Source organism: Sciurus vulgaris (genome assembly GCF_902686455.1).
Source record: "Sciurus vulgaris genome assembly, chromosome: 14".
Taxonomy (NCBI): domain Eukaryota; kingdom Metazoa; phylum Chordata; class Mammalia; order Rodentia; family Sciuridae; genus Sciurus; species Sciurus vulgaris.
In genome coordinates this window covers 91,210,239-91,233,072 of record NC_136475.1, presented here as the reverse complement: position 1 = coordinate 91,233,072, position 22,834 = coordinate 91,210,239, and the positions used below count along the sequence as shown (strand labels likewise).

At 55.1% G+C, this 22,834-nt stretch overlaps 1 protein-coding gene across 13 annotated transcripts in view; it reads left to right on the top strand.

Moving 5' to 3' along the window:
* Nucleotides 1-22,834, top strand: part of GREB1 (growth regulating estrogen receptor binding 1) — a 129,646-nt gene that overhangs the window by 74,790 nt on the left and 32,022 nt on the right. For 11 of the 13 annotated variants that reach the window (XM_079109658.1, XM_079109662.1, XM_079109653.1 and 8 more), the window contains 11 exons: nt 4,668-4,850; nt 5,840-5,983; nt 7,643-7,771; nt 10,559-10,672; nt 11,101-11,244; nt 13,384-13,569; nt 14,128-14,478; nt 15,530-15,658; nt 16,264-16,392; nt 20,666-20,863; nt 21,462-21,642. In XM_079109658.1, the coding sequence (XP_078965784.1) occupies nt 4,668-4,850; nt 5,840-5,983; nt 7,643-7,771; nt 10,559-10,672; nt 11,101-11,244; nt 13,384-13,569; nt 14,128-14,478; nt 15,530-15,658; nt 16,264-16,392; nt 20,666-20,863; nt 21,462-21,642 (1,888 nt within the window). The remainder of the gene's footprint in view (nt 1-4,667; nt 4,851-5,839; nt 5,984-7,642; nt 7,772-10,558; nt 10,673-11,100; nt 11,245-13,383; nt 13,570-14,127; nt 14,479-15,529; nt 15,659-16,263; nt 16,393-20,665; nt 20,864-21,461; nt 21,643-22,834) is intronic. The other 2 variants (XM_079109655.1, XM_079109654.1) reach the window with 1 other exon arrangement.

The window sequence follows — 22,834 nt, the reverse complement described above, 5'->3', positions numbered from 1 at the left end:
GGTAATGGGGATGGTATTTCAGAGGAGGTGGGGTTTAAGCTGGGTCCTGAAAAATGAGTGACATTTTGCTAGTTGGAGAATAATAGCAGCTAAATGCTAATTGCAGCTGGTATTTATCCAGGATTTATCATGACCAGAAACTGTTCTAAGTAGGTTAAAATAACAAGTGAGGTGGGTACAGTAAAACCTAGCATTAATATGTGAAGCAGTGAAGGCTCAGAAAGGTTGACTGACTGGCTTAAGTCCACCCAGGCTGTAACTGGTAGACCCTGAACTTGAATCCCCACGATCTGGTCCTTCTGCTCACATCCTAGGGGATGAAGGGCATCTCAGGCAGAGGGAATTGTGTTATGAACTTGGCAGGCTGGAGAGATGGCTAGAGCTCTCCATGGCCAGAGCTGGGCTCGTGGGCACAGGCTGGAGCCGAGGCCGCGAATTTCAGACGGGTCCTGCTTGGGAAGGTGGTGTGCGGTAGCCAGGAGACTCTTCAAACTGCAGCAGTGGTGTTCTTCCTCTCCCACGGTGACTGGGGCTGTTTGATTCAGAACTCTACCCTCCTCCCCAACCTCCAGGATGAGTCTGAAGCCCCCAGACATCATGTCATTTCATCTGTCAGTGGTTCAGAGTGTTATCCATTTCTAAAAGACAAGGGGTTTTGTTGGAGATCCAATACCATATTCACATCAAAACATTTAATAGCATTCTTTGATGTTGTCCAATATCTGGTGTGTTCAAATTCTATCTTACACCTGGCTTTTTAAACAGTTGGTTTATTAAAATCAAGACCCAAACAGGTTCTTGTAAAGCATTTGGTTGGTTGGTTTCTTCAGTCTTAACCTATAGGTCCTTTCTCCCTCGTTTTCCCCTTACAGTTTGTACTTTCAAGAAAACTGGGGGGTGTAAAATAAGGCAGCTGCCATGTTTTAATTTTTGCTTTTGCTGCCCTCTTGGCTGTCCCACACATATGTGAGTTTTATCAAAAGAGAAAACGAGGCAGGGGGCTGAGTTTTGAGCTATTGAGGATTTAAGGTACCTGCTGTGACTCCGCTATCCCCTCTCCCCATCACTGTCCTAGCTGGGTGCCTGTCTATCTGGAATTGGACCTAGCTGGGTTCTTGTCTCATCTGGAATTGGACCTGGCTCCCTGTGCTTTCCTGGCACAAGTGGGCCATTGCTGAACATTGGTTGGGATTTGACCAAAATAATCAAGGCAGGACATTTTTTTTTTTTTTTTCTCACTTGTTAGGCCATATTTACCTCCACAAAATAGGATTGTGATAGGGATAGTGGAAATCCAAAAACTAAGAAGGACAGATTGCCCAAATCCCCCCCGCCCTGCCAAAAAAAAAAAAAAAAAAAAAAATGAGCATCCCATTTTATTTTACCCTTTGTCTTTTGCACTCAGCACCCTGGTAGGGTTTAAAGTAAATTTGACAAGCTGATAATTATAGTGTAGACTTGATGCTGGGCTCTGCTTTATCACGCCATGGGCTGCTGTGGGCCAAAGATGGGAGTGGTTGTCCTGTTCATTTCCAGGGACCTGGAGGGTGGCCATCCAGCTTGCCAGGTGTAGTGTGTGCCACCTGTGACTCTTCATTCCTTGGAAGGAGCACAGAGGCTCTGTTGAGGTCCAGTTCAGGTCAGGTCCTGCTTGCCAGCAAGTCCTCCTGGAATCCCTCCTGACTCTCTGAGGCCTTTCCCCTTCCTTCCCACAGCACAGCGTGTTAGAAAAACAAGTTTTAGATTAGCAGAGACAGGATTCCTGTCTCGGAGATTCAACTTCTCCAGCTAAAGAGTGGACAGTGACACATGCTCTACCCGACCGTGTTTGAGGACAAGCCAGCCTATGCATGACACCCAAGTGTAAGGAACTGCTGTTGTCGCTCCCTGGGTCGGGAGTTCTTCAGCTGTGTCTGTCCTATCCTCCTAACTCTCAGGGGCCTTGGGTTTTTAATCTCTGGCTTCCTCAGAGACCTGGTTTAATTCCTAGTAACTGTTCTTCAAATGAGGGCTTCCAACATTTTTGTAAGCAGAACAGATTTGCTATGTGTGTGCGTTTCATAGAGGCTTGATGAGTCGGCCACGTGGCCATCCACACGGCAGTAACTGCCTAGGTCAAGGCTGTTCTGAGCACCTGCACTCCCAGGAAAGCTTCCGTGAGGCAGCACACCTGGGCGCCTATGTCGTGGTCACTCAGAACTAGTTTGGTGGCTGTGCAGGAGGGACCCTAGGACTGTGATTCAGGAGATAAATGGCAGGTGTCAGTGGGCTTCTGAGGGTGTCAAGCCCTTCTGAGGGTCGGTAGGGGACCCTCTCTGCAAAGGGGAGTAGCTTTGGCAATAAGAACCCTGGGCCACCTCCAGTCTGCCATGAGCTGTGAGCGTGGAGACCTGCCACTGAGTGCAGAGAAAGCCACCTGTGGATGCTTCCAAGGAGAATCACATCGCTGGTCCTGGACGGAAGTACTAGCCTTAAGCCCAGAGAGACTGCACCACTCCCCATGTCACGTTGCTGTGCCGGGCTGTGCTGGGCTCAGCTGCACTCCTCTGCCCAATGCAGCTTGGTCCTAGAGCGCTCTGGGACCTGTTAGCCCGAGCACATACTTGACACTTGAAGCGCTCTTTTGAGGTGAATTTTTGGAGGAGACGGCTTAGCAGAGCGGTTCAAATCCCAGCCTAGCACTTTTTGTCTATACCTGCGGGTAAGTTTCCTCCTCTCTGAGCCTAGATTCCCTCAACTGTGAACTGGAGACCGGGCCGTGAACTGCTTTGCAGGGCTCCGTGAGGGTCTGAAGAGCACGTGTGTCACGTAAAGTGCTCCGTGCGGTGCTTGGCAGGAGGGGTGCGCACTCGTGCTGGCCCTCGCCACACTGTTCAGGTAAGGAAAGAAAACCTCAGGGATGGTAATTCACTCGCCCAGAGCCACGCACCTTAAGTCAAAATTCGAACCCAGGCCCCTCTTACTTCCACTTTGCGCAAGGTCCACTGCAAGTGAGGGCAGCGGAGGCCCAGGAGCGGCGCTGTGTTCAGTGGCGCGCACGCGCAGACATCCATTCAGGGCAGGCCTGTTAGACAAATGCGGCAGAAGATCCCGCGGTGCGGCGGTGGGTGTCCCTGGGAGAGCGCGCTTACAGACCCTCCCGAGGGGTCGTGACTGCAGGAAGAGTTGCTCTGCTCTGGAGATGGGGCCCTGTACTGGCTGGCTGTGGGGGTTAGTTGGGCTGAGTGTCCCGTGTGCTGAAGATGAGGGTGAGAACACCCTGGTTCTCTCTGCACATCAGTTCCCAGTCCCATCCGAACGAGTAAATGTGGAATCCAGTGGTTTAATTGTCTGCTCTGGGGTGGGCTTGTGGAGGCGAGCTTGCCTTGGACCTGTCCTAGGGTTAGGCTACAGATTTGTCCTCATTCCTGAGGCCTTTGGAGGAATATTAAATTAACTTAAAACCCATAGTTCAGAGACTCCGAAGGCGAGCGTCCTATTTGCTGTGGATGTTTTAACCTTCACTCCCGGGGCTTATTGGGAACTCTGGCCAGAGACCCAGGGATGCTCTCGGGGCTGAGCTGTGCAGAGACACGTGACTGTCCTAAGGTGGAACGATCTTGCAGGCGTGTCAGCCGAGAATAAGACAGTAAATTCGTCTCAGCTTCAGGGTCTCCCCCAGCGGAGGACCTTGGACCCATAGAAACCAGACAGATCAGTGGGCAGAGCAGGCCTGGTGATAGTTTAGACAGGAACAGATGGGAGAGAAGTCTTGCTGGCCAAGCACTTGTGAGTGCAGTTCCAGTGGGCTTCACACTCCGTAAAATCTTCTCACGTGTGTGTTCTGAACGCTGACCATTCATACGAGGAGGTTCCTGTCCTTACGCTGCCCAGAGCATCAGAGCTGGAGGGAACCTCCATGCCCTCCTGGGAAGGCCTGTTGCCAGGCAGGAGGATGCTGACCCCATAGACGGCCATATTCCTGGGCAGCGCCTCCACTAGCTGGGTCCCCTCCACGCATCATGAGGCTCTCTGATTCTTTTCAGCAACTTATCGGCTTAGCTCCGCTCCAGGATGGGCGCTAGGACCCAGGAGGTCTCCCACCATAGCCAGGCTCAGGGCCAATGGTTGGAAATTCCGTACCTGGCCAGTGCCAAGGAAGTAGGGGCACACGAAGCCTGTACTCCCTCACTGCAGACAGTTGAGTGGGACTGTTCTTGTTCTTCACAGTTTACTCCAAAGATAGGTTTTAATACGCCCTTAACCCAGGCATGGTGGCTTATGGCTACAATTCCAGTGACTCGGGAGGCTGAGGCAGAAGGCTCGCAAGTTTGAGGCCAGCCTAGCAACTTATGAGACCTTGTCTCAAAATAAGAACAAAGAGCTGGGGATGTAGTTTGGTTGTAGAGGACCCCCAGACACACACACACACACACACACCCACCCACCCTTACGCCGCCTCGTCTTCCAAGCTTGCCAGGCTCACTGCCCTCCCTTCCGGGGCTAGGTCTTCTCACCTTCTGTTTGAGTCCAGGCTGTCTGGGCTCCTGGGCTGGTCTGACTGGCAGGTGGCTTTTTCCAGCTGCTGGTCCAGGATGCAAATGTTCTGGGTTTTGAAGAACTAGGTACTGTTTGAAGGGGACATTGGAGGTAAGTGGGAAAGGCTCACAGCTCATTTCCGCCTCCAGGTTTCTCTGGGAATTGCGTGGGCTGTGGAAAGAAAGGCTTCTGTTACTTCACGGACTTCTCCAATCACATAAACCTGAGACTGACCACCCAGCCCAAGAAGCAGAAGCACCTGAAGTATTACCTGGTCCGCAATGCACAGGGGACGCTGACCAAGGGACCTTTGATCTGCTGGAAGGGCTCAGGTGAGGAGTTTGGCTCTGGAGGGAGTGTTGGGTGCTGGGAATGTCTCCAGTGGGCCAGGTGCCTGACAGTGTGAGGGGCTGCCATCCTGTGACATAGACCAGGCCTGTGAAGTGGAAGACACACCTGTATACTACCGGTGTCTATTAGAGCAACAGAGAGTGCACAGGACATTTAGAAGTTGACAGAAGGCCAACTGTGCCTCTTTGTGGCAAGTGTTTGGGGCAGTGGTTCTCAACTGGGGGTGATTTTTGTCCCCAGGTGATGTTTGGCAACATCTGGAGACATTTTTTGATCATGCCAAGGTGCTCCTGGCTCCCTGGGCGAGTGTCAGGGATGCTGCTAAATATCCTGCAATGCTTTGGACAGCCTCCAGCACAAAGGATGCAGTTCAGAATGTCACAGAGCCGAGGCCCAGAAACCCCGATCAGAGGAGGCTTGGCTTGAATAACGTCACCCCACTGCACCCCGGGACCCCGTTAGCTCTGTCCAGGAAGAGCAGCTATCTCTGCTGGTTCCTGAGGAACTGAGGGCCCGGCCTCCTGAACCCTCAGGAGAGGCTCCACTGTGGCCCTTCTTGGCCTCCCCTGCACCCCAGTCAGCTTTCAGGGAGAGAGGAAAGAGCGGGCGTTCTGAGGCCCACCCTAGGTGGACAGGCATGTCTTGGAGGGCCTCTCCAGTGACATGGCCAGAAGAGCCGTCCTTCCTTCCCGCGTGTCCGGTTCCTTCCTTCAGAGGGTGCGCTTGGATGCTCTGCTCGTTCTGTGTGCTGTGGTGCCCTCCCCTGCCTGTTGCCCCTTGGCAGGGACCATGGTGCAGTGGTGTGCTGTCCACACCCCTCCTGTCTCAGTGAAGGCTAGCATGGTTGTGGCGTCTTCGGGGTCTGCACATCCCACTCTCCTGTGGGACACACACTAGTCGAGGAAATCGTTTCCTAACTGTTGGAAGAGAGTGGGTTGGTTGGTTTTCACGTGTGCTTCTTGCCCCTTAGAGTTCAGAAGCCGTCCCGCCTCTGCTGGCATTTGCTCCAGCTCTCTCTTCCCACCACTGGAGAGCTCGGGGTCTCTGGCTGCCTTCCCCAGCGAGTCTGTTCCTGGGACGAACCCCGGCGTCCTGATGGGAGCCCAACAGGCAGGTGAGGCGGTGGAGGAGTGCCCCAGGTGCCGAGGCCACAGGCCTGGCATGTCTCTGCGAGCCTGTTCACAGAGGAGTCTGGCATTCTGCAAAATGAATGCAGGGCAGGCTGGCACGTTGTCTCCCCCAGCACCGTGTCATGTGCCATTTTGAACTTGTAATCTATGGTTTCTGCCCTCTGATGTGTAATGCAATCCCTTGGTGGTGGGGTCATGTGTCCGGTTTCCTCTGCATCCCCAGTTCGCAGCACAGAACTCATTACATAATGGGTACGAAGTCCCATTTGAGCTGAATCTCTGGAAGGGGCAGGGGAGCCCAGGCCCCTGCTGCCTGCTGGGTGCTGGTTGGGCTCCCGCCGGCATGTGTCTCATCGGACACTGAGCAGCTCAGTGACTGGAAACCGAGGCTCAGGCAGGCGAGTGCCTAGGCAGGGACCTCCCAGGCAGAGGCAGCCAAGATTTGACGGCAGGCATTTCTATTTCCTGTGCCTGGCATGTGCCACGCTGAACAGACCTTCAAAACAGGATGATTGTTATCCAGGGAGACTGGCCTTCTCAAGGACGCTGGAAGGTCATGTGTTGTTTCCCTGGGCTGGGATGTGCCCTTCTGCTGAGGCTCCCGGCCCAGTCCACGTGGCAGCTGCTGTCCCTTGGCCTACTTGCTCCTCCCCTCTGCCACCTGGACTGAGGCGTGTTCTGTTTCTGCCCTCTGAGCACCTGTGCATAAATTCTAGCCCGCCACCCTCTGCTGAATGACTTGTAGCAACTTCCTTGAGCTCTCGGACCCTCTGTCGTAAGAACTAGATGAGGTCAGAGTGGGAGTGGGCATGCGCAGTGCTTGCTCCGTGCCAGGCTCTTGTCCACGTGCTGGACGGCTGCTCACTCAGGTCCTCTGCACAGTAGCTCCCTGGGCTGCTGTGATCACCACCCCCGTTCACGGAGGGGATGCTGAGGTTGGGGAGGTTGAGTAAGTGACCCAGGTCTCTTAGCTCATGAGTGATGGGACTGGGGTTCGGCTATAGGTCATCTGGTTTCAGAACACCCCCTTACATGCTGCTGCCCCCATAGGAAAGGCTCAGTGCCTCTCCTGGCTCTGGAGCCTTCTAGAACATTCTGGAGACTTGGACAACTCAAACAGTGCCGTCAGGCAGCCTCCGGAGGCCTGAACCCACATTGTCCCCAGAATTATCTCTGACATGGGGAGCCAGGACCCACAAGCAGCTCAGACCCAGGTGGCTGCAAACCCCACAGCCTTCCTGGGATCCAGGAGGAAAAGGAAGGTGGAAGGAGGCAGATCTGTTTCAAGCATGGCCCTGGAGTGGCCCCTGGCTGCTCATGTCCCCCTGGTCCTTTCACCCAGTTGGCGTCCACTGTGTGTGCATGGTGTGTGTACACGTGTTCCTGTGCATGCTCCTGTGTCTGTCTTCCCAGCGAGGCAGACTCACCCTATGCGGGGTCCTGGCCTCTAGGGCTGGGGATGTGGCTCAGTGGTGGAGCGCTTCCCTAGCACGACAAGGCCCGGGTGCCCTCCCCAGCACCACCTCCACCAAATAAAAATAAATAAAAAATACCAATAAAAAGTCTGACCTCCTGGTGGGGCTCGCCCAGGGCACGGAGCCTCCTGTGGACTGACCCTCCTCCCTGCCTTCCTTTTGCTTCAGGACCAGCCTCCGATCACCCCTCGCTGACCTCAGCCTTGGGCCCAGCTGTCTTCAATGGCAAAGATTCGCCCAAGCACCAGCAGCTGGCGAAGAACAGCCTGTCGGCCCTGCCGCGGCCCTCGGCCCTAGGTAGCACTGCCCGTCCTGGGGTCCCGGGTCCAGGCCTGCGTGGACACAGGAGCCACAGAGCTGGGGCTGCTGAGCCTCCTGGAGTCCTCTGTTGCTTTGGGGAGCATCAGGCCAGGTTGGCAGTGCCTCCTGTGTCTGGGGTGTGCCAGGCCCTGGTGCTGTGTGTCTCATGCGGGAGACGTGTGAGACCCCCGTGGTGACAGTGAGTGATCTCTCAGGCCACAGGTCAGGAGGGTGTGGAATCTTGGAGACAAAGGGGCAGAGGTGTTGATGAAGGTTTTGAATCTGAATTTAAAACCCAGCTCTGTGGCCACTAGTCAGAGGATCAGGACTCCAGGAGGCTCAGCCTGGAGGCAGGTGAGAGATGGGGAGGTACTGCTGAAACTCTCCACCCACCTGGCTGCTCCCCTTGGTGCTGGCTGGCATTGCTATCCATGCCAGCGGGTCACAGAGGAGAGGAGGTGATAGCGGAGCTGCGACATGCGTTGGGAGTGTTCCTCACAGGTGGGGTGGGGAGGCCGGGAGGGGCTGTGCTCTCCCTGAGCGATCGCTGGTCCCCAGCCACCTCCCAGGAAGAAAGGCCCTAGGAGGCATCCAGCCCCACACCTGCTGAGGGGGCTGAGGTCCAGAGGGGCAGGGCCGAGCTGGAGTTGTCTCCACTGTGCAGGGGATTCATCTTGTGAATTTCCTAACCCTTCCCTGGGGGAGAACTCTTCTGAGCTGAATCTGGGGCTCCCGTCCTGACCGGGGCTCCCCTCTGGAGCCTGAAATGCACAAGGAACCCCGGCCAGCTTCCGCCCTCATTCTGTGGTGTTCTCCTCTAGGTGCTGAACTTGGGGTGGCCGTGGCTCAGGAGATGGCTCCCTCTCGTAGCTGAGACTGTGGGTGCCTACCCTCCAGCCTGCATGGGGGAGCGAAGGCCGCCCCGTGCCCGGGATCCTATGCCCTTGGCTTGGGGAAGCCAGCAGGCAGAGTTTCCTTCTTGGCCGGACCGAAGGAACTTTCCAGTGCTGTGGGAAATGGAGATCCCCCAAATCCCTGTGGGAACCTAAGCCCTCGGGACCCTGTCCACAGCCAGCTGTTGAACCTCGTTTCCCGTGATGGCTGCCCCCGCCCACATCCTGCTCCCGCTTCCCCACCTGAACTCAGGGGCCCTCTCCCTGCATGAGGACTCCTTCTGGGGTTGCAGGCCCCCCCCTGCCCCTGCCAGCTGTGGATGTTGGCCAGTGGCTCTCTAGGATGAGAGGTTTCTGAGAGCTGGGTGATTGTCTTACGCCACTGCGGAGATGGGGTGGGCAGGGTGCTGAGTGTCCTGCAGTAAGAGCCGTCTCCCCCAAACTCCAGATTGTGCCCCCTTCCTCAAGAGACAGTGTAAGAAATAGTTGGTCCCTCCCATACCAGTGGTTGCTCCTGGTGATATTTTGAAAGGGCTCGTGGGCTTAGAGTCTGCTTGGAGACATTTAGGGTTAAGCTTCCCAAAGTGAGGGGGTTATCTTAGCCTTCCATCTTGGTGCTCAGTTCAGGCCCCCTCTGTAGTCCTGAGGAGCTGGCCACTTGGTCTGGGATGGATGCTTGGAGATGAGATGGGAACAATGATGGCCGTCCTGCCCAAGGTTGGGGGCAGGGCTGATGAAAGTTTGAAAGCTCTTTGTCAGAAAGGACTTTATGCTTCTGACTTTTTATTCCCTATTCTATTTTGGTCAGTCTAAAGGAGAGGTAGAAATATTTTGGGGTTCCTTCCAAGAGACTCTGAAGCAGTCATTCTCAAATTGCAGTGAGCTTCAGAATAACTGGGAGTCTGTGGGGATCCTTCTCTTACAGTCACTGCCAGAGACTGTTCCCTAACTCAGAGAGAGGCTCAGGAACCTCTACCAGGCTGAGGAGACCGCTGCTCCCGGGTGGCTAGTCCCCACCCTGGCCGTGGGTTAGAGTCTCCAGGGAGCTCCTAGGTGTCAAGTTGCCCGGACTCCCTGTACTGAACTGGGTGACCTGAGATGGGGTTGCTTTCAGAGAGAGAGACTGCAGTTTCCAGGCGAGTTTAATGTGTATCTAGGATTGAGACAAGGAGTTCCGGATGTAGAGGACATTTTGTGTCAGATTGTTCAAGAAACTATGGCAACCAATTCTTGATATTTTGAATCCACGTACATAGCTTGAGTCATGAACATGCTGTTACCTGGAGTGGGCAGGATTGACTCGTGAGCTGCAGTGGGTCCAGCTTCCCTCCTTGATTTTTTTTCTCAGTCTGAAATTAGCTTTCTAGACTTCTTGTCTGGGGTGGGGGTGGGGTGGTGTCAGTAACAGGTGGATCAATACTGCCCCCACGTGGTGATAGTGTGGTGGTGCACTGAGTGCTGCGGCTGCGGGTCTACAAAAAATCCAGCTCTTCAAAAAGTACATGCAATCTATGTAACAATGAAGACCGTGATGATGGGGTTGGTGGTGGCTGCCATTTATTGAGCCCCAACTCTCTGCTAGGGATTGTATGAAGTGCACTACGTATACGCTCTATAGTCCTGATCAAACCACTTTGCAGACCTACTCTGAAGCTCAGGTCAGAGAGATAAAGCTTAAACTCCTGCATGACTTTGGAGCGGAACGTTTGTGAAAATTGACAGAATGTTCCCTTTCACTTAGATACTTCGCTAGATACTTAAAATCCATTTTAAAACTGTGATTATCATCCACCAAAATACCAAATAAGTATTCTCTAAATCAGAAGAAAGTTGTATTGAGGTTCATTTCTGGTGGCAGCTTAACCTAACCCATGCTCTGAATGTTGTCTAGGTATCTTGTCGAACTCCGGGCCCCCCAAAAAACGCCACAAAGGGTGGTCTCCAGAGTCTCCGTCAGCTGCAGATGGCACCTGTCCTCAGGGTGGCGGGAACAGAGCTAAGTACGGTAAGTGACCCTGTCTTGCCAAAACCAAGTCCCTGGGCGCCTGGGATGGTGTTGCTTCTGCAGTGTGCATGTGCCCACCTGTGCGTTGCGTTGGGGAGCAGGTTCTGGGGAGACAGATGGTGGCACAGCAAAACGATTTCTTACTTATATGTCAGTTGTTGGACTAGGCCCAGAGTCCTGGAGAGCAGGGCCCTGATCCCAGGGAGGTCTAAAGATTAGCTTCTATGCCACTCCCCCTGATAGGGAGTTGAAGAGGAGGAGACCAGGATGTTGGGAGGGGAAGACTGGACTGGATGAGCTTGAAGGTGTTGGTGTGCTGTGGTGGGTTTGGGTCAGTTGGCGGTTTTGTTTGCTGGCCCGGCATGGGGCTGGTTGGGGACAGCCACCTTGTCTGCTTTGTCTCTCTTACACTTCTGTGGTATTCCTAGAGAGTGCAGGCGTGTCCTGTGTGCCTCAAGCGGGCTTGGTGGGACCAGCCTCAGTCTCCTTTCCTGTCGTGGCATCTGGAGAACCAGTGTCGGTTCCTGACAACTTGCTGAAGATATGTGAAGCCAAGCCAGTGATATTTAAAGGCAAGTGCGGCGTGCACCGGCTGTGGCGGCAGGAGCCTGGAAAAGCCACCAGAACCAGGCCAAACCGGGACCTGGTTATGCATGTGTCCTCCTGAGACAAACCTGACACTCTTCCCAGGGCAGTGAAAGAAGGAAGCAGAGCCAACCCCTAGGTTAGCCCCCGTCACATGCCAAGAATTTTAGAGCTTACTGGTTTTCCACATGGGCCTGAGCTCAGGGGTCTCACTCCATGCCAGCCGTTTGCTGGCTTGTTCGTGTGTCCTTTCCTGTCTTCACCAGCCCAGCTCCACTGAGGCCCCACCATAGTAGCACCTGACTCTGATCCGGCGAGGACAGCCCTGGCCACCACTGTTTGAGCTATAAACCAAATTAGATTGATGTGTTTCGTGCGGTGGCTAACTGATGCTACAGGGAAGTAGATGTTTGACTCCATCAAGGAAATCCCTTTCCAGTGAAGTCAGAGACCTTGAAATGGGAAGCTGCATGAGGATTTAGCAGGGGTCACTTGGTGATGTTGCCCCAAGGGCAGTGTGCTGCATGAAGCAGCACAGACAGGAACAGAGGACACCTTCGGGGCCTCCGTGGGGCATTGGATACCAGCCTACTGCTCATTAACAGAGGCCTTTTCTTTATTTTCCTACAACAAAAAACACGCCCCCCCCAAAAAAACCCAAGAACAACAAAAGGACATGAAATTCAGGGGTGCAAATCTAGGCTGTGGACTGGGCAGGAGGCTGGGGCAGTGTTTAGGGTTGCTGGACCCCTATCGGCTCACCAAAATGAAGGCTGGCGTTTGGTCTTGTTGCGCATGGCTCTTATGTGAGTGCGGTTGGTGCTGAGATCTCGGGGCTGAGCAGAGCTGGGGGAGACTGAGGGGCTCAGATCAGGGGCGGGGCTTCACCCACCGAGCCTGCAGTCCAGAGGAGGGAGCCCTGCAGACCCTGAAGGGCCTCAGAGTACAGACTCCCTTGTTCTCATGGATGCTGTTCCCTGTCTCTGCCTCTGTGTAAGCTGAGGCCTTCCCTGTGAAGGGCTTGCTCCTGATTCCTGACCCCCAGGCTTCAAGGCCCAGCCCAGCACCTCCTCCATGAGGTCTTGCTGGTTTCCCTTTCATCTGGCTCCCAGGGAAGCTTCTCTAAGCCTCTTTTAGGACAAATGCCACATCCTTTTGTGGCAGTTCTTTTACATTGTCTCTTACAAGCCACCCTGTTTGTGAGCATTGTGACCAACTGTGTTCCCTGTCAGTAACCCAGCAGAGCGGAGAATTGGCAATCCACCTCAGTGAGAACTAGGTCCAAATTCTGAACCAAAAACTCGGTGTGTCTTAGCAAGTGTTGAGAAGCAGTTTCCTCAAAGACACAACGTGTGTCTTGGACACCAGATGTACTCTGGAGTCTGGCACAAGATCTGTGACTAGCACACAGAGGGACTCTAAGTATTATTTTGGTGAAGATGGGGAACCTTCCGAGTACAAGACACCACCCACATGTACAGCTGATATTTCAGCCACTCCATGAACATCCATGTCTTTACTGCATTTTATAAATGCAGAGACTGAGGCTTAGAGAGGCGAATTGAGTGCATTGGGTCATGAAGCCAGGCTTTGACCCTGGCTGGGTAGTTCTGTCCCTGAGAGTTGACATCAGTGAATCTTCTGATATTTGCTGAAGTCTATGTCAAGGGCTTTCAGTTTGCCTGGACAGTGTGACATATTTTCCTAACTCAGCTGGCCAGAGAGCCCCAGATGTGTGTGTGTGTGGGGGGGGGGCGGTTGCAAAGCTTGGTGTCAGGAAGGTAAGCAGCACCACCAGAGACCAGTCGGGGCACAGGGTGCTCCAAAGTCACTGCCAAGAGTGACATTGGCCACGGCTGTAGGCTCCACAGGAGTGGCTTCTCTCTGTGCTTGGCCTAAGTGAACAGGTGAATGGTTGGTTATCAGAGGTCATGACTGTCATTCTAGATTCCAGGAGGGCAGAGCGGGTGCACCAAATCCTGCAGGGCTGAGAGCCTGAGGTTTCCTGGAGAGGGGCACTTGAGAGACCCCAGGGCAGCTCACCTGTCCATCTCATTCAGAGCCTGCGTGAGTGGAGCCACAGCGTTCCGAGGCTGGTTACCAAGTGGCCTCTGTCCCTCCCCTAGGCCACGGGAACTTCCCTTACCTCTGCGGGAACCTGAGCGACGTGGTGGTCAGCCCGCTGTTGTACACGTGCTACCAGAATTCCCAATCCATCTCCAGGGCGTATGAACAGTACGGAGCCTCCACCATCCAGCCCATCTCTGAGGAGATGCAGCTGCTGCTCACTGTCTACTACCTCGTCCAGCTGGGTGAGCCCTGTTCCTGCCACCCAGGGATGGTGGCCAGGGAGGAGTCGTCCGGCCCAGATGCACACCTTGCCTATCCCAAGGACCCTGTGCAGCTGGAGATGAAATACGGGGATGTGCTTACAGCCCCAGGGGGACAGCGAGGGGTCACTGTAGCGGTCACCACACAGCGGGGTGGAAGAGAGTTGGAAAAATGGGCTCCCAAACCGGTCACCTGCTGTCAGGAGAAAAGGCCTTCGGCCCTCGTGAGGGATTCTGTTCTAGTGTGAGAGACACAGAAGCAAATGGAAAGAGACGGAAGGCAGGAGTGTGGGTCTGCGGGGGGTGATTGAGGGTCACAAGAAAAGCCTCTGAGTGGAGACCTGGACCTGGAGAAGCAGCACCTGTGGACCTGGGGAGGGAGGAGAGGCGCGGTTCTCCAGCTGTGGGAGCTGCTGCTCAGCCGTGCTGACCGTGGCGTGCTGCCCTCAGTGAGCCAGTGTACCCAGAAGCCTTGCACTGGTGTCAGGCTGCCATGCCCCGCACCACGCCCGCACTGACGCCTTCCGCCTCCTTCTGCAGCGGCGGACCAGGTGCCTTTGATGGAGGACCTGGAGCAGATCTTCCTGCGCTCCTGGCGTGAGTCACACCTGACTGAGATCCGGCAGTACCAGCAGGCGCCGGCCCAGCCCCACCCGCCTGTGCCCAGCACTGCTGCCCCCGTGACCCCTGCACAGCTGCCCTGGTTGGCCGGCCTGGCCGCCAGCTCCTGCAACGACAGCGTGCACGTCATCGAGTGTGCCTACTCCCTGGCAGAGGGGCTCTCTGAGATGTTCCGGCTGCTCATTGAGGGCAAACTCGCCAAGACCAACTACGTGGTCATCATCTGCGCCTGCCGGAACGCCGCCATCGACTCCTGCATCGCTGTCACCGGTGAGCTGGCCACCTCTTGGCTGGTGGGAAACCAGCTGCCTCCCTTTCCCAGGCCCTGTCCTTGGTGGGGCCTTCCCTTTTTCCTTGGGGACCCTGGATTTGCAAGAGCTGGTGATTCCTGCAGTCTGCCAGCTGCGGCTTCAGAGGGCAGTCGGTGCTCTGCCGAAGGCCGGAGGCTGTGCTTCACCCTGGTCCCGTTCTGGCTCCTGTCCCTTCCCTGGAGAGAGCGGGGCCAGCTGTGGAGTCGGAAGAGATCTGGTTGGAAACTTAGTTCCACCAAACCCTGGCACTGTGGCTGACCAAGATTCTGGCCCTCAGTGTATTCAAGGGTCAAGTGGAGATAAGCCACAATGACCTTTTAGTACTGGGGGTTAATGATCCAACTTGCTGATTAAGTATAAAAACACTCTCTGAAAACCTACTGTCACGCCATTGTTTCAGGGACCGGGGATCCAAGTGTTCTCCTGGAGTGAAGGTTCTGGGTGGGGAAGTTGGCACCAAATGCAGGGTTTTTTGGGTTGGTTCCTAGCTCCCCAGAGGTTGAGTATTTTCAACAAGAGTTTTTTGTATCTCTGTGTGCCTAAAAAATGCACCTTGTTCCTATGCAGTGTCTCAGTTACCTTTAATATCCTTGACCCCAAACTCATTTTTTTTTTTACTAATTCTTCACCTGAATTCGAGCAGTGCAGTCAGTAATGAGCCTGGAGTCTCTGTGTGTCTGCCACCCTTGTCTTGCGCCACCTGGCAGGAAGCTGTGAGGCCAAGGTTGCTGTCAGTTACCTGGTGCAGATGAGGTCTGTGGGTCTAGAAGGGTAGGTGGCCAGTTCAAGGTGATGCACCTGGATGAAGGCAATGGTCATATCCAGACCTCCTGTTATCCCATCACCCTGGGACAGGATGGCATAAGCCATTGATTCCTTTTCCAACAGGAGCACCTGCTCTTTGCCAGGTGTGGTAGTGGACGTGGGGTGGGGGAGAGATGCCAAGGCAGGACCCTGCCATCAGAGGTTCCAAGTGGAGGGCCCAGTAGAAGCTGTGGTTTGTTTTCCAGGAAAATACCAAGCCCGGATCCTTTCCGAGAGTCTCCTCAGCCCAGCAGAGTACCAGAGAGAAGTCCATTACGAGCTGGTGACAGGGAAGGTGGACTCCTTGGGGGCCTTTTTTAGCACCCTCTGCCCAGGTAGGCTTGCGAGGCCAGTGTGATGCTGTTGAAAAGACAGGAGTCAGTGCAGGGTGGGCACGAGGGTGCTCCCGTGGTGTCCCTGGCCGCCTTGGGCTAAGCATGGGTGCAGCAGTCCCCGATCTGGGCACTAGTGCTGACGTCCCTTACTTTGTGTGTGTGGGCTATATCTTCCTGCTGGGGCTGTGGAGTTCTCCAGGGGACTGGGAAAGTGCTTCCTGTCTTAGTGCTGCACCCCCTCTCCAGCCACCCCACCTCCCTCTCCCTGGAGAGCTCTTCCCACGAGTTCTGTGCTGCCAGCAGCCGCCCTCCACCCCCAGCCTGGTTACACTGTCCCCCTAGTGAGCCTTAAGGCCCTCCCTCCTTCAGGAAGGGCTGGGACCTTCCTCTCTGTCCTTTCAAGCTCCATTCTTACTCTGCCGGAGCAGCTGCCCCGTCATGGTATGATACCTGCATCCTTGCGGGGCTGTGGACTCCTCCATGGATGGCCACGCCCATATCCCATTACCGGGGCCCCAGGAAGACACCAGACATACAGCAGCTGGCCCAGAGATGCTTGCTGAATTTCACCGAAACCATTTCTGTTTGTTCTCTGTTTTGGGCAGAGGGTGACATTGACATTTTGCTGGACAAATTTCACCAGGAAAATCAAGGCCATGTTTCTTCTGCACGTACTGCTGCCTCTGTCACTCAAGCAGCAGGCCTGGACGGGAGCAGGATACCTGTGTGCACAAGTGAGTGATGGAGGGAGGGGCCCAGGTGACACAGTGATGGAGGGACCCAGGTGACACAGTGATGGATGGGAGCCAGGTGACACAGTGAGTGATGGAGGGGCTCAGGTGACACAGTGAGTGATGGAGGGACACAGGTGACACAGTGGGTGATGGAGGGACACAGGTGACACAGTGGGTGATGGAGGGGCTCAGGTGACACAGTGGGTGATGGAGGGACACAGGTGACACAGTGGGTGATGGAGGGACACAGGTGACACAGTGGGTGATGGAGGGACACAGGTGACACAGTGGGTGATGGAGGGACACAGGTGACACAGTGGGTGATGGAGGGACACAGGTGACACAGTGGGTGATGGAGGGACACAGGTGACACAGTGGGTGATGGAGGGACACAGGTGACACAGGGGGTGATGGAGGGACTCAGGTGACACAGTGGGTGATGGAGGGGCTCAGGTGACACAGTGAGTGATGGAGGGGCTCAGGTGACACAGTGGGTGATGGAGGGCTCAGGTGACACAGTAGGTGATGGAGGGCTCAGGTGACACAGTGGGTGAAGGAGGGGCTCAGGTGACACAGTGGGTGATGGAGGGACCCAGGTGACACAGTGGGTGATGGAGGGGCTCAGGTGACACAGTGGGTGATGGAGGGGCTCAGGTGACACAGTGATGGAGGGACACAGGTGACACAGTGGGTGATGGAGGGACACAGGTGACACAGTGGGTGATGGAGGGACTCAGGTGACACAGTGGGTGATGGAGGGACTCAGGTGACACAGTGGGTGATGGAGGGGCTCAGGTGACACAGTGATGGAGGGACACAGGTGACACAGTGATGGAGGGACACAGGTGACACAGTGAGTGATGGAGGGACTCAGGTGACACAGTGGGTGATGGAGGGACTCAGGTGACACAGTGATGGAGGGACACAGGTGACACAGTGATGGAGGGACACAGGTGACACAGTGGGTGATGGAGGGACACAGGTGACACAGTGGGTGATTGCAGGACCCAGGTTACGCAGTGGTTGATGAGGGGCTCAGGTGACACAGTGATGGAGGGACACAGGTGACACAGTGATGGAGGGACACAGGTGACACAGTGAGTGATGGAGGGACTCAGGTGACACAGTGGGTGATGGAGGGACTCAGATGACACAGTGGGTGATGGAGGGACTCAGGTGACACAGTGGGTGATGGAGGGGCTCAGGTGACACAGTGATGGAGGGACTCAGGTGACACAGTGATGGAGGGACACAGGTGACACAGTGGGTGATGGAGGGACTCAGGTGACACAGTGGGTGATGGAGGGGCTCAGGTGACACAGTGATGGAGGGACACAGGTGACACAGTGATGGAGGGACACAGGTGACACAGTGGGTGTGGAGGGACTCAGGTGACACAGTGGGTGATGGAGGGGCTCAGGTGACACAGTGGGTGATGGAGGGGCTCAGGTGACACAGTGATGGAGGGACTCAGGTGACACAGTGATGGAGGGACTCAGGTGACACAGTGGGTGATGGAGGGACTCAGGTGACACAGTGGGTGATGGAGGGGCTCAGGTGACACAGTGATGGAGGGACACAGGTGACACAGTGAGTGATGGAGGGACACAGGTGACACAGTGGCTGATGGAGGGACACAGGTGACAGTGATGGAGGGACACAGGTGACACAGTGGGTGATGGAGGAACTCAGGTGACACAGTGGGTGATGGAGGAGCTCAGGTGACACAGTGATGGAGGGACACAGGTGACACAGTGATGGAGGGACACAGGTGACACAGTGAGTGATGCAGGGACACAGGTGACACAGTGAGTGATGGAGGGACACAGGTGACACAGTGATGGAGGGACACAGGTGACACAGTGGGTGATGGAGGGACACAGGTGACACAGTGAGTGATGGAGGGACACAGGTAACACAGTGAGTGATGGAGGGACAAAGGTGACACAGTGGTTGATGGAGGGACACAGGTGACACAGGGGGTGATGGAGGGGCTCAGGTGAAACAGTGATGGAGGGACACAGGTGACACAGTGGGTGATGGAGGGACACAGGTGACACGGGGTGATGGAGGGACACAGGTGACACAGTGATGGAGGGACACAGGTGACACAGGGGGTGATGGAGGGACACAGGTGATACAGTGGGTGATGTAGGGACACAGGTGACACAGTAGGTGATGGAGGGGCTCAGGTGACACAGTGATGGAGGGACACAGGTGACACAGTGAGTGATGGAGGGACACAGGTGACACAGTGGGTGATGGAGGGGCTCAGGTGACACAGTGATGGAGGGACACAGGTGACACAGTGGGTGATGGAGAGACACAGGTGACACAGGGGGTGATGGAGGGGCTCAGGTGACACAGTGATGGAGGGACACAGGTGACACAGTGAGTGATGGAGGGACACAGGTGACACGAGGTGATGGAGGGACACAGGTGACACGGGGTGATGGAGGGACACAGGTGACACGGGGTGATGGAGGGACACAGGTGACACAGTGGGTGATGGAGGGACACAGGTGACACAGTGGGTGATGGAGGGACACAGGTGACACAGTGGTTGATGGAGGGGCTCAGGTGACACAGTGATGGAGGGACTCAGGTGACACAGTGATGGAGGGACACAGGTGACACAGTGAGTGATGGAGGGACACAGGTGACACAGTGGGTGATGGAGGGGCTCAGGTGACACAGTGATGGAGGGACACAGGTGACACAGTGAGTGATGGAGGGACTCAGGTGACACAGTGGGTGATGGAGGGACTCAGGTGACACAGTGGGTGATGGAGGGACACAGGTGACACAGTGGGTGATTGCAGGACCCAGGTTACGCAGTGGTTGATGAGGGGCTCAGGTGACACAGTGGGTGATGGAGGACTCAGGTGACACAGTGGGTGATGGAGGGACACAGGTGACACAGTGAGTGATGGAGGGGTTCAGGTGACACAGTGGGTGATGGAGGGGCTCAGGTGACACAGTGAGTGAAGGGGGGCTCAGGTGACATAGTGGGTGATGGAGGGACCCAAGTGACACAGTGGGTGATGGAGGACTCAGGTGACACAGTGGGTGATGGAGGGCCTCAGGTGACACAGTGGGTGATGGAGGACTCAGGTGACACAGTGGGTGATGGAGGGCTCAGGTGACACAGTGGGTGATGGAGGACTCAGGTGACACAGTGGGTGATGGAGGGCTCAGGTGACACAGTAGGTGATGGAGGGCTCAGGTGACACAGTGGGTGAAGGAGGGGCTCAGGTGACACAGTGGGTGATGGAGGGACCCAGGTGACACAGTGGGTGATGGAGGACTCAGGTGACACAGTGGGTGATGTAGGGGCTCAGGTGACACAGTGGGTGATGGAGGGCTCAGGTGACACAGTGGGTGATGGAGGGCTCAGGTGACACAGTGGGTGATGGAGGACTCAGGTGACACAGTCGGTGATGGAGGGCTCAGGTGACACAGTGGGTGATGGAGGGCTCAGGTGACACAGTGAGTTATGGAGGGCTCAGGTTACACAGTGGGTGAAGGAGGGCTCAGGTGACACAGTGGGTGATGGAGGACTCAGGTGACACAGTGAGTGATGGAGGGCTCAGGTGACACAGTGGGTGATTGAGGACTCAGGTGACACAGTGGGTGATGGGGAGCACAGGCATGTACAGTGTGCAATGAAGGAAGCTGCTCGTTCGGGCTTCATTTTGAAGCTGCCCTCAAAGGGCTCCAGAAGCTTCGAGGAGGTGACATCCGGGTGCTTATGGACGGCGCAGCGTCTCCTTAGATTCACAGGGAACCTGATGCTCGATTTTAACTCTGGGCTTTAAAGGCCCTCCTTTCTTCCTGCCGCAGCCACCTGTGCGCTGCTCCTGAGTTTGCCCCTTGCTCTGTGCCGATTTCCTCCCTCTCGTTGTGTTGTTGAGATTCTTAATCTACATTGAGCTCTCAGGAGCTCTGATAGTCCCTTCCTTCCTGGGGAGCTAGCAGACTTCTTCCACAGTCCATTTGCATTGTTCCCTCCCCTGGGTGCTGCCCTCGTCCTTCCTCCAGGCAGAGTCGTCACTTCTTTGTTTGAGGTTCTCCTGGCCGATACTTGCATTATCAAGGAAGAGGGATGCGTTGGTGATTCCCTGGTGCACAGAGTGGCACTGGGCAGATGTGATTTCCCTTCTGGCCTTGGGTGGGCCTCCCCACGATGGGGCTCACTCCTCGTCTCCCTAGCTGAGGGCTGGCAGCAGCCCCCTGCTCCGGGCTCACCTGGCGCCTGGGGCTCTGGCTGCAGGTTGCCACCTGGAGCCGCGAGGCGTCCGGCCCTTCCAGCTGGCAGTGGCCCAGAAGCTCCTCTCCCACGTGTGCTCGATCGCGGACTCCAGCTCCCAGAACCTGGACCTGGGCTCCTTTGAGAAGGTGGACTTTCTAATTTGCATTCCACCATCAGAAGTGACCTACCAGCAGACCCTGTTCCATGTCTGGCATTCAGGTATGGGGCCTTTCAGGGACAAGTTGTGGGGCCTGCATGGAGGAGCTCGTATCCCCCTAAACTCCCAATTTGGGTGTTAAGAGTGTCCCTTGCTGTTGAGAATATGAGCAAGTATTTTTGCCCCGATTTTGTAGATCATGAAACTGATGCTCAGACTTGCCTAAGATTTTAGAATCTGTTCAAGGTAGAGCCAAGACTTGAACCTCCTCTGTGTCCCTCCAGCCAATGACTTAACATGTTTTCCCTGGTGTCTCAGCACCATGCAGTCACTTGTTGGGATCACCCGGTGTAGGATCTATGCATTCAGAAGAGAGGTGACTTCTGGGTGTGACACTTCTGCCTCCCCTTTTGTCTCACCTGGTTTCATGGAGCCTGCTTTGCTGTGCCCCAGGTGGCTGCCACACACACAGCGGAGCCTCTTCCCGGCTTCCATGCAGAGCAGTTACGGATCAGCCCTCTGCCCAAGCATCTCTGCAGTATGCATCCCTGTGGCCTGGGGCTTGGCCCAGGGCCTGCTGTGTAGGTGATGGTCATCAGTTGGCTGCAGTGAATGAAGCCTGTAATGTGTGCATTTGCTGATGTGCTCACTGTGTTGCAGGTGTTTTACTGGAACTTGGCCTGGAAAAGGAGCCCATGACCAAGCAGCGGGTGGAGCAGTACGTTCTGAAGCTAGATGCAGAGGCGCAGACAAAATTTAAGGCCTTTCTGCAAAACTCCTTCCAGAACCCACATACGCTCTTTGTGCTAATCCATGATCATGCCCACTGGGATCTTGTGAGGTCAGAGCAAATGGTCTATGACAGTTGACATGTGCTGCCTTTGAAATACAGATGATGCTTGGGGCCGAGGCAAAACGTCTTAGAAAAGACAGAGGGTGTTTGTAGGCAGGTGCCATGTGCTTTCCAGAATCTTAGGGCATCATCTCAGGGATCATCAGCACAGCTTCTCAAGTTCACCATCATGGAAGCTGAGGGCTGGAAAGGAGAGACCAACCCAGAGCCGGGCTGGCTCAGGGGTTAGAGGCAGAGTGGGCCTGCAGTCAGGGCCCCTGAATTGCAGCCTGACACATTTCTCCCTGACCCAATGGCAACAAGCAGAAGCCCAGCTCCACCCCTCGGTGACGGACCATGGGTCATGGCCGGTGTGTGTCCTCGAGGGGAAATTTATTCAAATTGAAATGAATGTCAACTCAGATGAATGTTGAATAGGTCAGCCAGAAACTGCAGGATCTGCTGATTGTTCACTGGGAAGTGTTGTTTCGGGGGCACTGGCCTTGGGGTTATGCCGGGGATATTATGCTGAAGTGGGTGAAGGTCACAGAGCAAGGCTGGCCAGGGCCTGGAGGACCACATGGGTCAAGGTTCATAATGCATCATCTGGCTGTGGGCTCGTTGAGTTTGATCATTCTGAAATGATAGCAGAAGCTCTCTGAATCTTCATTTTGGAGGTAGATTTCTCACAGTAGCTTCCTGCCACCCAAAAGGTGAAGCACTGATTTTTTTCTCTCCCCTAGAGTATGCTGAGGCCATGTCTCACAGCCAGGCCACGCTGGGCCTGTCTTCCAGACCCCTGGCCTCAAAGCTTCCCATTTCTGTCCCAGTAGTGCTCTCTTCTAAGTGTGGCATGGCACTTGCCGTTGTCTGTCCTCTTTGGAGGATACCTGGGAGGTTCCTCTGGCCCCTGAGCCTCTTTCCATCCTCACCGGCATTGCTACCATCTCCTGAAGGGGATAGTACACAGTCAAATTGGGCCGAAGGTGGAAGTGTGACCCTGGGCACTCCTGGGTACGAGTCGCTGTTGCGAGGTGTCTTGTAAGAATCCTCTGTAGTTACTGTCCCCACCCCAGTCCACCTTTGCACAAGGAGGGAGCGTCAGGGAGTCCCTGACAGGTGTCTGAAGTCCAAGCATTTGTCTTTTTCTAGTTGAGAATGTATTTAATTGCTGTATCCTTATAAAATTGCCAACAGCCTT